Source organism: Polypterus senegalus, chromosome 10 (assembly GCF_016835505.1).
Source record: "Polypterus senegalus isolate Bchr_013 chromosome 10, ASM1683550v1, whole genome shotgun sequence".
NCBI lineage: Eukaryota > Metazoa > Chordata > Cladistia > Polypteriformes > Polypteridae > Polypterus > Polypterus senegalus.
The window spans coordinates 36,416,046-36,430,163 of NC_053163.1; the positions used below are offsets into that span (position 1 = coordinate 36,416,046).

The window sequence follows — 14,118 nt, forward strand, 5'->3', positions numbered from 1 at the left end:
GAAATTTTGGTTATTATTATTTAAAGACAATACTATTCTGAAAATGTACTTAAAGTACTTAAACTACCACTTTATTTTTAAGTCTGCCCAATTTTAACCAGGGATGATATTTTTGTTTCTGTTTTGAATTCAAATGCAGTTTAAAAGCTTTTTTCAGAAATTAAAACAGCTTCAGTTTACAATATTCATGTCCATGTCTATTATTTGATTCTGTAAGCCCACTAAAACCGTTTTAAATTAAAAAAAAAACATTTGCGATTTGGGGCAAATTTACGTGTGCGATTACATACGATTAATCAAGATTAATTCTTACACAGCCTCTAATTAATTGGATTAATTTTTTAATCGAGTCCCACCTAATATATATATATGTAGATATATATATGTAGATTTGTATATATATGTGTATATACAGTATATATGTAGATATGTATATGTTGTATATACAGTATGTATATATGTGTGTGTGTATATATACAGTATGTGTATATATGTATATGTATATATGTATGTGTGTATATGTATATATATGTTTTTATATGTGTCTGTGTGTGTGTATATATATATATATATATATATATATATATATATATATATATATATATATGCCAGCAACACTCATGACAATGACAAAACAATTACATTGTCAATCATGTTACGTTATTATTAAAATGTTTGCTTTTCTTTTTCATAACTTCTTTAACACACTACTTCTCCGCTGCGAAGTGCGGGTATTCTGCTAGTGTGTTATATTATTTAAAATTGGAAAAAATCAAACTCAGTTAGAGGATCTGTACAGACTTTTTTCAAAACATGGCAGGATCTAATCAGTAATATTTTAAAATAAGTTTATAAAGCACAGAGAATTTATTAATTTAGGTATTTTTACAAGCCTTAAATTTTACACTGTTTGGCTTGCTCTCTCTCTCAGGGGTGGGGATCGATCTGTTCTTAACATAATTCTTTTTTTTTGTAAAAACTTGATTGCTATGTATTGATTGTAATAAAATTAATTTAAAAAAAAATAAAATAACAGGAAGAATTCTAGACCATTCTTCCTTACAAAACTGTTTCAATTCATTGACATTTGTGGGATTCCTTGAGTGAACAGCGTTCTTCAGGTCGTGCCACAGCATTTCCACTGGGAACCATAGCCATTCTAGAATATGCATTTTTTTTTGTTCAAGTCATTTGGTTGTTAATTTACTTATGTAATTCAGTTCATTGTTTTGATGCATTACTCAGTTTCTTTTAAGCTTCAAATTAACTGACTGCTCCACAGACATTCTCTTGTACACTGTGTGCACAATTATTAGGCAAGTTGTATTTTTGAGGATTAATTTTAATATGGAACAAACACAGTGCTATCAGTCAATCCAAAATGTTAATAAACCTGAAACCTGAATGTTTCACAACGGAAATGTGAGTGTGAACATCATCAGGAGAATACATATGTGCGCACAATTATTAGGCAACTATTAGTGTGCAGATTTATTATGCAACTAAAGGAAAAATGAAAATTTTCCCATCTCACTTGTTTATTTTCATCTGTTATAGTGAGAATAATAAACAAACACCTCAAAATTTACAAATAAACATCTCTGACATTTCAAAAAATAAATCAATCAATCAATGACCAATATAGCCACCCTTCTTTCCAATAACAGTCATAAGCCTTTCCATTCATGGAGTCTGTCAGTTTCTTGATCTGTTGACGATCAGCTTTTTGTGGAGCAGTGACTACAGCCTCCCAGACACTCTTCAGAGAGGTGTATTGTTTTTCTCCCCCGTAAATCTAGCGTTTAAGAAGTGCCCACAAGTTCTCGATAGGGTTTAGGTCAGATGAGGAAGGGGGGCTATGTCATTATTCCTTCATCTTTAAGGCCTTTACTGGCTGGCCACACAGTGGAGAACTTCGATGCAAGTGATGGAGCATTGGCCTGCATAAAAATCATGGTCTTTTTCCTGTATCACTGTTTGAAGAAAGTGTCTTCGAAAAACTGGCAGTAGGTTTGGGAGTTGATTTTGAGTTCATCTTCAATGCAAAAGGTCCAACTAGCTCATCTTTAAAAATACCAGCTCATACCAGTACCCCACCTCCACGTTGGAGTGGAGCTCTGTGCCCATTACTGATCCACAGGTCCATCCATCTGGTCCATCAAGAGTCACTCTCATCTCATCGGTCCATAAAACCTTTGAAAAAAATCTGTCTTCAGATATTTCTTGGCCCAGTTTTGACGTTTCAACTTATGTTTCTTGTTCAGTGGTGGTTGGGTTTCAGCCCTCCTTACCTTGGCCATGTCTTTGAGCACTGAACACCTTGTACTTCTGGGCACTCCAGGTAGGTTGCAGCTCTGGAATATGAAAGTACTGGAGGATAATGGGTTCCTGGTAGCTTCACGTTTGATTCTTCTCAAATCTTTGGCAGCTAATTTGCGTCTTTTGTTCTCAACACGTTTCTTGCGACCCTGTTGACTATTTGCAACAAAATGTTTGATGGTTCTGTGATCACACACCAATATCTTAGCAATTCCAAAAGTGCTGCATCCCTCTGAGACTTTTTACAATTTTTTACTTTTCTTTTTTGGCCCATTTTGCCTGAGGAAAACTAGCTGCCTAATAATTCTGCACACCTTGATATAGGGTGTTGATCTCCTTAGGCCACACTCTCCCTCATTACACAAATACACATCACCTGATGTGCTTAAATCCAATAAGCATTCAAGTTAATACAGCTTGGAGTTGGAATATACGCATTAAAAATGATGATATGGTCAAAATAGTCACTTGCCTAATAATTGTGCACACAGTGCAAAGGTTTTTGGATAAAATTTTGAATTCATTGTTCCACCTATGTGTAATAAGAATTAACGTCCAAGGATTATTGTGAAAAGGGGTAAAATAACCAGAAGATTATTACGCCATTTAAAGACAGTATGTACTGAAAGTGTCAAAATGATCAGGCAAGCAAAACACAAGGGCAAAATAAGAAACAAAGTCAAAAACAGAAAGAATTAAATAAACCAAAACAAACCCTAACACTAGGACCTACCTGCTTGAAAGATAACTAACACTACCATTGTTTTTATTGTATTTAATCCAAAAGAGAGACAAGAAATAAAACATTGGACATCTCAAAATAAATTGAAATGAAAAGAAAACCTTTAAACCAGAATCTGCACAATAAAAAACCATAAAAATAAATATACATATACTGTCCTAATTACTACACTATCATAGCAAGTTATTCAGGCCCTAAGGCAGCAACCATGCTTCAGAGTTAGGATGAGTAAGAAAATACTGGTTGAAGAGGAATTATAAATACAGAAGATGGTACCATGAAACACAAAGGCATAACTAGAGGATAAATGATATATTATGACCTCTGAGTTACAGATCTGCCTAGTGATAGATTAGCAAGCTGCTATTTAGTGAGGCATGTCATAGTAGAGAATTATATCTCTTGGAAATCTTGTAGGCCTGTGTGAACTGGGACCCGGACACAGGCAGAAGGACAACATAGTTCCACCACACACTGTTTATTTACAACAATTATTTACAAGTTGTGCTCACGTGCACCCCCAGTGCCTCTTGCACCGTTCCCCCAACTGTCCAGGCCACACAAGTCCTATGCCTTTCTCCTGGCTGCCTCTCGTCCTCTCTCCAGCTCTGTCCTCTTCCACCCGATATCCACTGATGACTGGAGGGAGACGGCCCCTTATATGGGAACCCGGATGGGCTCCAGCTGCTTCCCGGCAATCAGTCATAGCCACACCCCAGTGTGGCGGCAGTGCCGGCTGCGCACCCGGAAGCCATCCGGGTGTCCCCTGTCGTCTTCCCCCCAGCACTTCCTGGTGTGGCGGAAGTGCTGGGCTCCAGGGATATGCAGGCATTGGGGCGCTGCCTGGCGGTGGCCATGGGTGCCCTTCACCCGAGGCCCCCTACATAACCAGGACGGACGCCCCCTCACAGTCTGGAGGAGGCACAAGCCCTCCAGCCCCCGCCGGGGACCACACCTGAAAGGACCTCAACATTGAGGAATACATAAGCTGAAATACTCAGCTAATGATCACCTGATTGTCTCCCTGGACTCAATGTACACGCACAGACTAACTGTGTTCTTCTCTTGCTCCACGCATGATGCATCTTCAACATCATTTTGCAAATTACATTGTGTGTTAGATACAGCAAATTGTTTTCTAGTAAATAATTCTATACATCTTTACCATATTGATGTTACAATTCACAAAGTTATAATTGTTGCCTTTGCTGCTCACTATCCATTATTTTATTCTATTATTACACCTTATATACTGTAGAAACAGTACAGTATGTTGTATTTGTTTTGTGGATTAATTACATTTTCTAAATTTTGTAAAATGTGTTCCTTTGTTCTTACTTCCACATTATTGTTATATATGAAATGAATTTGACAATCTGTATAGTACTACAGAGAAATGTGCAATATAAGAATAAATTAAATTTAGATGAACAGCTTTAAAGTGACTGTTATAAGTTACAATCCAGAACTAATTCACATATGAAGCTATGTTGGCTTAGGAAAACATTTAACACAACTTACTTCACCAGTGAGATATGGTTTGATGTACCTACCGTATTTTTAAAGATGAAAGTAAGAGTTCCACCTGCAATTACTCCTCCGAAGAGTAATCCCAAAAAGAATCCTGCCTGTAAAAAAGAAAGCAATGTATAATAAGAAATTGCAGCAAATCTCTGAATCTAAAACTGTATCAACCTTATTGATAATTAAATAGCAAAATAAATGAAATGTATTACTTGGCTGACACTTTTATTGAAGGCAACTTAAAACATTTAAGATATAACTGGTTAAATTTATTTTGTTTTTCCAGTTGAAGCACAGGCAGGTGAAGTAACAGGATTTAAATCTATTATTTCAGGGTTCGATGGCTTAACCATTATGCCACACTGCCTGCAGGGATAACAGAGTGCAACATCAAGTAATATTTCCACATCCCAACACTCAGGCTGTGTCCTAATTAGTAACTCGGCTGCCTTCTCTCTTTGGAGCCAGTACAATCCACCCAAAGCGCAAGTGGATTTCAGCCTCCCACTAGTTCTCACTGTGCAAAGATACTTTGTTTGCTCATATGGATGTGAGTGAGTGTATACATCAATCCTATAATGGACTGTTCTTCCAACAACAGTGGTGGTTCCTGCCTTGAGCAAAAGACTGACAGAAAAATCTGCAGGTCACTGCAACGCTGACCAACCAAACAACCAAATGTAAAGAAAATACATGGAAGATAAAAAAAAAACATTCTAGCAGAATACTCAGTTTAAGGGAGCATGAAACCATACTGTTGCTCACTAATCATCACCTACCCTCTTAACCTAGGTTCCACCACTCTTTTCCATAACTTCATGATGTGGCTCATCAATTTTATCCCCCTATAGTTACTACAGCTCTGGACATCCAACTTATTCTTAAAAATCTGCACCAGTACACTTCTTCTTCACTCCTCAGGCATCCTCTAACTTTCCAAGATTCCATTAAATAATCTGGTTAAAAACTCCACTGCAATCTCTCCTAAACACCTCCATGCTTTCACAGGTATGTCATCTGGACCAACGGCATATCCATTCTTCATCCTCTTCATAGTTGTCCTTAATTCCTCCTTGCTAATCCGTTGCACTTCCTGATTCACAATCTCCACATCGTCCAACCTTCTCTCTCTCTCATTCTCTTCATTCATCAGCCTCTCAAAGTACTCTTTCCAACTGCTCAACACACCCTCCTCACTTGTGAGTACATTTCCATCTTTATCCTTTATCACCCTAACCTGCTGCACATCTTTCCTAACTTGGTCCTTTTGTCTAGCCAATCGGTACAGGTCCTTTTCCCCCTCCTGACTATCCCACTACTTCTTCGCCAACCTCTTCCTTGGAATACTCTGCTGCACTTCCCCATTCCACCACCAGGTTTCCTTTTCTTCCTTCCTCTGTCCAGATGTCACGCCAAGCACCCTTCTTGCTGTCAGCCATACTACATCTGCTGTAGTTTCCCAGCTGTCTGGTAACACTTCACTGTCACCCAGTGCCTGTCTTACCTCCTCCCTGAACTCAACCTTGCAGTCTTCCTTTTTTGACTTCCACCATTTGATCCTTGGCTCTGCCCTCACTCTCCTCCACTTCTTGATCTCCAGCATCATCCTACAGACCACCATCCTATGCTGCCTAACTACACTTTCCCCTGCCACCACTTTGCTGTCTTCAATCTCCTTCAGATTGACCATCCTGCATAGGATATAATCTACCTGTGTGCATCTTCCTCCACTCTTGTATGTCACCCTATGTTTCTCCCTCTTCTTAAAATACTTATTCACCACAGCTACGTCCATCTTTTTGCAAAATCCACTACCATCTGACCTACCCATCACCTCCTCATCTCCTCTGTTCCCTTCACCAACATGTCCATTTAAATCCGCTCCAATCACTATTCTCTGTCCCTTGGGTACACTGTCCATCACTTCATTAATCTCACTCCAGAAATCTTCTTTCTCATTCATTGCACACCCAACTTGCAGGGCATATGCACTAACAACACTCATCATCACACCTCCAATTTCCAGTTTCATAATCATTAATCTGTCTGACACTCTTTTCACCTCCAAAACATTATTGACATACTGTTCCTTCAGAATAACCTCTATCCCATTTCTCATCCCATCCACACCACAATAGAACAATTTGAATCCACCCCCAATCTACCTGGCCTTACTACTCTTCCATTTAGTCTCTTGCACGCACAATATATCAACCTTCCTTCTCTCTATCACATCAGCTAACTCTCTCTTCTTACCAGCCATATTGCCTAAATTCAAAGTTCCTACCATCAGTTCCACTCTCTTTACCTTCTTCCTGCCTTTGGACATGTCTCCCCCCTCTTCTTCTCCTGCTTTGGCCAAAAGCAGCACAATTTTCGCCAGCACCCTGTTGGCTAACAGTACTGGTGGTGGCCGTTGTTAACCCGGGCCTCAACCGATCTGGTATGGAAATCTGTATTATTGTCAGCATATTGATTAGGCAAAATTTTACACCCAATGCCCTTCCTGACATAACCCTTCCCATTTATCTGGGCTTGGGACGGGCAGGAAGAAACCTGAAGCAATGCTGAGTGTTGCCAGTTGCCTCCCATTTCTGACTCATCCATTTGTGTTCCTTTTATGCCAGACCCAGGAGTGTTTCCAGTACCATATCATATCCAAAACACTTCTGGGCCATAAGAAAAGTAGGGAAATCCTTCCCCAACAGTGTCCTCTATCTTTAGAGCTGCACTTCCACACTCCAATTCCCAGGCATCTTTGTGGGTGTTCCGAATGGGTTCCTACATGAGGACCACTGCCACCTAACATTCGGGGGATGGAATAACACCCAATTCCCGGCTATCGCTAGTCTGTCCATTATTTCCTGCTGGCTGGAAGCAAAGTTATTTCTCTGGTCCACCAGCCAATATGCTTTCATAGTTGCTGAGGCCTCCCATTCTCCTTATACTATCTACATATACTCAGTATATACATATATAGCTAGAAATCCACAGAGGGGGATAATTAATGATGTATCTTAAAATCAGGTTTCATCATCAGAGGAAAATAATTAGACATACAGGAATCAAAGGGAATATATAGCAAATGGTGTGTCGGGGGGATGGGTGTAAAAGGTGTGGATTAGTAAGGTGGGGTTTTCAGGGTGTTGGCCTTAAAGTCTTTTTATTATTTGGATGTTTTTCTTTTTAAGCCTGCACCTGCTGGGTTCATTTTGAGTGTCTGTTAATAGAATTTTCACTTGATAGTCACGATTCAGCCAGTTCTCTGGCACTACCATTCTATCTAGTACAGTCTTGCTTATCACAGAGATGTATCAAAAATCACAGCATGCATCCTATCCACATCAGTAGCACATAAACTGGGAAACACTCTGTGAACAGTTGTTTTTAATGCCAGAAGATGGCTCCTTTCACATTGGACCTGGGAGTACTTCTGAAGTCATGAAATAGCCTGACAGAAGCACTTCTGGGTCATGCGGGAGCTCCCCAAAGTAGGGCAACCTTCTTTCAGCAGTGCCCTCTGGCAGTACCGAGTAATCTCGACAGGGTTGCCTTTCTAAACTATATGTCCCATGAAACCCTGCGGGAGTCCGAACCAGGGCTATGCCAGCATAACACTGCCACCTTTTGTCCTGGGGGATAAACTGTCCCTGATAGCCAGTCTTCCCCTGTCTATCCATTATATGATTGTCCCAACTGGGACAGGAACCTCAAGTTAATCCGTCCGGGTTGCACCTCCACTTATGCACTCCATCCACTATGGCATCCTGGCTGGGTAATATTTCACTCTCTGTCCCAGTTGGAATTTCAGTCCAACTGGTAAAGAATTTACACAGCCCCTCCTTCAGCTAAGCCATATAGGGTGCAGCAGCCAGACCCACAAGTGTATAAGTCTGATCCAGAGGAGGCCAAAAGATATAAAGTCCAGATGACTTCCCTGTTGGAAGAAAGAAAATCATAATGAGTGGTTGCAGTGAACTCTAGATACTTCTCACAGCTCCGGGATCGTAGTAGCTGTGGCTTAAATATCACGAAGCAGGAGCTGTCGGACAGCTGAAAAGGACGGTGCCTCCAATGATGTCTTGTCCCCTGGCACTCAAAAGAACGCCTTTGACGTCCAATGAATTTCCGATTATTTTTCTTGAAGCAAAAGGGAAATTCTAAAGAGTCCCCCTCATTCTGTATCTTGTCCTTCAGTCTAGGCTCACCCTTTCAATCTTGTTTGCTCCGAGCCAACAAGGCAATGTTAGGGAAGAAGTGTGATAAATGTTTAGAGTGGAATATCAATCGAGTGTTGCAGATCGAGACTTTACAGATGCAGCAAAAATATAACACATGGAAATCAGCTTTTGTTTGCTGCAATGAATGATAAACACAATAATGATACAAACTAACAATTAAAAATTATAAAAAATGTTCATAATGGAAGTGATGCGCAAGACACTTACAAAATACTAAAGTATTGCAGCGTAGCATGTCTGGAGTAACACAATGCTAAAATTACTGCAATTGAATGTCAGAGTTTGCCTTAAAAATAACAAATGTTTCAAATAGACTCAAATTATATTTGAATAGGGATATTCTTTCTGACAGTTCTAGCACTTAGTTATATTGTACTTCTGATGCATCCAATTAACAGATGGTTTTGCAAAGAAGTCCCATTTTCTTAGTAACACATCTTGTAGGAAATAATATTTTTCATATTATGATACTAATGTTAAGATTTGACAAAACAGCATCCATAAATATCATCCACAATTTTCGAACTTGGCAGTAGAATACTTTAGGATCCCATTGAAATTGTGCAAGTGAAGAATGACACAGGAGATTAACTCAGATCAATCAGTTCTTTACTTCTCCAGAATGGAAGCTCTCAGTTCAGCAGAACAAAAGCACTTAGAAACTTACAAAGGATGAAAAAGATATGACATAGTCTTAAAGAATATAATATAATGATTAAACATTATGATTGGTTAGCAACTATAAAGTAACTTGTGGCATTTTTATAATTGGCCTTTATAAGCTACAAGGCAGAGGTATTTTTATAGCAAATATCCAAAAATTGAAGGACGTCAATCAGGCAGAGCATAACCATTATCTCACGTACTTCATGTCTTCCTCCTGCTGCAGGTTTTGAATTTTCTTGAATAGTTAAGCCCCTATTTCACTTCTTCACCACCTCCCACTCAACTTGCTGTATTGCCCAGCAATATTGGGACCTTGCTTGTACTGAGGTTTCCTAACATAACTCATAGTAGATCCATCCATCCATCCATTATCCAACCCGCTATATCCTAACTACAGGGTCACGGGGGTCTGCTGGAGCCAATCCCAGCTAACACAGGGAGCAAGGCAGGAAACAAACCCCGGGCAGGGTGCCAGCCCACCACAGGGCACGCACACCCACTAGGGACAATTTAGAATCGCCAATGCACCTAATCTGCATGTCTTTGGACTGTGGGAGGAAACCGGAGTACCCGGAGGAAACCCACGCAGACATGGGGAGAACATGCAAACTCCATGCAGGGAGAACCCGGAAAGTGAACCCAGGTCTCCTGGAGGCAGTAGCACTACCCACTGTGCCACCATGCCGCCACCACTCATAGTAGGTTACAGCACAATTCAGAAGCACTTACAGGACCAACATCTTTACAGCCTGGTAGCTGATAGATTGTGACTATTGAACTGAGAAATTCAACAAGAGTAAGATTAGTGAAATCAAATAGTGGCATGTGGCTAAAGTCAATGGTTATCAAGAAATGCATGAAACCACCACACAGTTTTACAAGCACCTGCTTTACTCAGCTGAAATTACATCCCTTATCAATCCCATCCTTCATTTTAAGGCTCATGTGTCAAATAAACTGTCCTGACCAAAAAACTTAAGACGTCCATGATTGCACACCTGTGTTATAGATGGTCAGTCTCAAGGATTTCAGGGTTATCCATGATTGGACTGAAAACTGTCTACGGTTTGTTTGGTATGTGCTTCATGGTGAATTCAAGTTATCCTGAACTTTTGCAATAGGTACTACGACAAAAATTATAACAAAAGATAGGACAGATATTTTGGTATTTATTTATTTATTTTATTGCACTCCATACAAAGCAATCAAGTTTTTACAAAAAGAAAAATAGAGTTAAGAACAGATCGATCCCCAACCCTTGAGAGAGAGAGCAAGCCAAATGGCATAAAAATTTTACAGCTTTTAAACATACCTAAATTAATCTATACTAATAAAAGGCAAAGCCCTCACTCACTCACTCACTCACTCACTGACTCACTCACTCACTCACTGACTCATCACTAATTCTCCAACTTCCCGTGTGGGTGGAAGGCTGAAATTTGGCAGGTTCATTCCTTACAGCTTCCTTACAAAAGTTGGGCAGGTTTTATATCGAAATTCTACGCGTAATGGTCATAACTGGAAGCTGTTTTTCTCCATTTACTGTAATGGAGATGAGCTTGAAACCCATGGGGGCGGAGTTTCGTGTGACATCATCATGCCTTCCACGTAATCACGCAGTACGTAGAAAACCAGGAAGAGGCCCAAAAAGCGCTGAAGAAAACATGCATTATATAATTGAGAAGGCAGCGAAACAATAAGAAGCGAGCAAGTGACATATACAACCATATTCATGAGTTCTGCTACTTCGGAACCAAAGCACGATGTAAACCTACACTTTAAATTAAGTTCATAGACAGGCTGCCGCTGGCGTTTGTAATTTAGTGCCTGCCCATATAAGGCCGTCCATCAGCGGCAATCCAATAGCAAACTGCCACGGGTAAATATTCACGGGTGAAGGACTGTGCTTATGGAGAGGAAGATGAGATGGTCAGGGTGGTGTTTGGTACAAACTCAGCGAAACTGCGAGAGAAAGTTTTAAGTGCCAGGACTAAGGTAACATTAAATACAGCCATGGACATAGCACGAGATGGCACCAGCACAGCTGGGAACCTTCGATGCATGTACACCGAGTGGCTCACGTGAACTGACGCAGTGCACAGATAAAAGCAACAGTTCCAAAGAGCTGAACAAAACCGAATTACACAATTGAAAAGGCAGCAAAAATATGAAGCGTCTGATAAGCATATTCATAAATCCAGCTACTGCGGAAACAAAGCACACGGTGGAAAAAGTCAATGTCCCGCTAAAGGAAGACAGTGTAAAAAAAACCCGTGCATGCAGTGTGTCAGGTCTCAGATAAAGAAGAAGACGAGCTGTTTATTGATGCAGTAAGAAACGAATCAATGAAAGAAACCTGTCATCTTTACAACGATTGACAAACACGGAATGTAACTTGAACACAACACATCCTACAAATACGAACCTGATTGAAAGAAATAATGATAATCAAATCCTTGATGACAGCAACACTCAGTAACACTCACAAAACAAATACTGTATATTGACAGTCATGTTACGTTATTTTTAAAATGTTCCCTTTTCTTTTCTAGCTTTTTAAACACACTACTTCTCCGCTGCGATACGCGGGTATATATATATATATGTATATATATATATATATCCCAATCTACATACTCGAATAATGGATACTTTATTCACCATCAATGATTGTTTTGGTAAAGCCATACTCAGTGTATTCATTAGATGAACGGTAAAAAAGTAAGAGCGAGGGGAGGATGACTTATTGAGGCATGCAAGCAAAACCACAATAGCACGCAGGCTCGATGTATGAAAAAATACATCTTTTCAAGTTCTATTTACTCCATATGTGTCAAACTCAAGGCCCAGAGCAACATCTGGCCCGGCGTAATTATATCCGCCCGAGATCATTTTATATACTGTATTATTGTTATTAATGGCCCGGGATATGAAGCACTGGTAACACAATAAACTACAGATCCCATAATGCAGCGCTTCAGCTGCCTTGCGAACACTTACGCGTCACCGCCGTCTCTTCAGTCGTTTCCTTACTTTGCGAAGGAAGCAGCTTTTTCAGAGCTTCTGCACTGTTTTATAAACGAACGATATATAAGAAAGTCCTTTTTCCTTGCTTGCCAACGGCAGCCTTTTATTTAATCCACGGGTTCTCCGCTGTTTCATTGTTCATTTATTACGATTTTTATAGTTATTGTGTAGGTTTTATTTAATCCACGGGTTCTCTTCTGTGTTCACTGCGGTGTCTTCTTTACGAGCTTGCCAAGGAAGCAGCTTCTCACAGCTTCTGCACTGTTTTAAAAACGAACGACATATAAGAAAGTGCTTTTTCCTTGCTTCACCAACGAAGCAACCTTTTTATTTAATTCATGGGTTCTCTTCTATTTTATTGTTCATTTGTTACGATTGTTACAGTTATTGTGTAGGTTTTATTTAATCCACGGGTTCTCTTCTGTGTGTCACTGCGGTGTCTTCTTTCGCCAAGGAAGCAGAAACTTACAACCACCGAAACTTTGTAACGCACAAGACTTCAGGTCACATCTCTATAAAACAACCTAATTGAAGCAACTATATTTACTGGCAGTGCCTCAGTGACACAGTTTTTATTTCTCGCATCCCCGTTATACCATCTAATCTCCCATTTTAATTCAAACGCGTTCAATTTCCAGTAAGGCTCTGCTTCACAATGACAATTAATAAGTCTCAGGGACAAACACTACAAAAGGTTGGCATTTATTTGAGGCGGGATTGCTTTTCACATGGCCAACTGTATGTTGCATGCTCAAGAGTGAGCTCAGCACACAGCTTAGTCATATTACAACCAGAGGGCCGAACTGACAACGTGGTATACAGAGAGATCCTTAACAATTAATTTTTGACATATTTTCGTTCAGTCTAAAATGTTTACTTTTTTATTAATAAAAATATTCAGACAGTATTTCACCGCTGCGAAGCGCGGGTATTTTGCTAGTAAATTCTCTATGCTTCATGAACTTATTTTAAAATATTACTGATTAGATCCTGCCATGTTTTGAAAAAAGTCTGTACAGATCCTCTAACTGAGTATTTGATTTTTTCCAATTTCAAATAATATAACACATCGGTTTCCCACTGACTTAAAAGAGGAGAGTTTGGGTTCTTCCAGTTTATCAGAATAAGTCTGCGTGCCAAGAGTGTAGTGAATGCAATCACAATTTGTTTGTCCTTCTCCACTTTAAGCCCTCTGGAAGAACCCCAAACACAGCTGTTAATGGGTTAGGAGGGATTGTGAGTCCAAGGCTGTCTGAGAGGTAATTAAAAATTTTTGTCCAGAATAATGTTAATTTGGTGCAGGCCCAGAACATGTGACCCAGTGAGGCTGGGACTTGGCTGCAATGTTCACAGGTTGGATCATGCCCTGGAAACATTTTGGAGAGTTTTAGTCGAGACAGATGTGCTCGATATATAATTTTGAGTTGTATAATTGTATGCTTTGCGCATATGGAGCTCGAGTGAATTCTCTGCATTGCTACTTTCCACTACTTTTCTGATATATTAATTGAGAGATCTTTTTCCCAGTGTCCTCTTGGATCTTTGAAAGGGAGGGATTGTAAAATGATTTTATATATTGTAGAGATGGAGTCTAAGTCC

At 39.7% G+C, this 14,118-nt stretch overlaps 1 protein-coding gene across 1 annotated transcript in view; it reads right to left on the reverse strand.

Annotated features, from left to right (window-relative positions):
• Positions 1-14,118, reverse strand: part of LOC120537075 (CD9 antigen-like) — a 67,435-nt gene that overhangs the window by 41,340 nt on the left and 11,977 nt on the right. Inside the window, exon 4 of the mRNA XM_039765712.1 lies at positions 4,615-4,689. Within this exon, the coding sequence (XP_039621646.1) occupies positions 4,615-4,689 (75 nt within the window). The remainder of the gene's footprint in view (positions 1-4,614; positions 4,690-14,118) is intronic.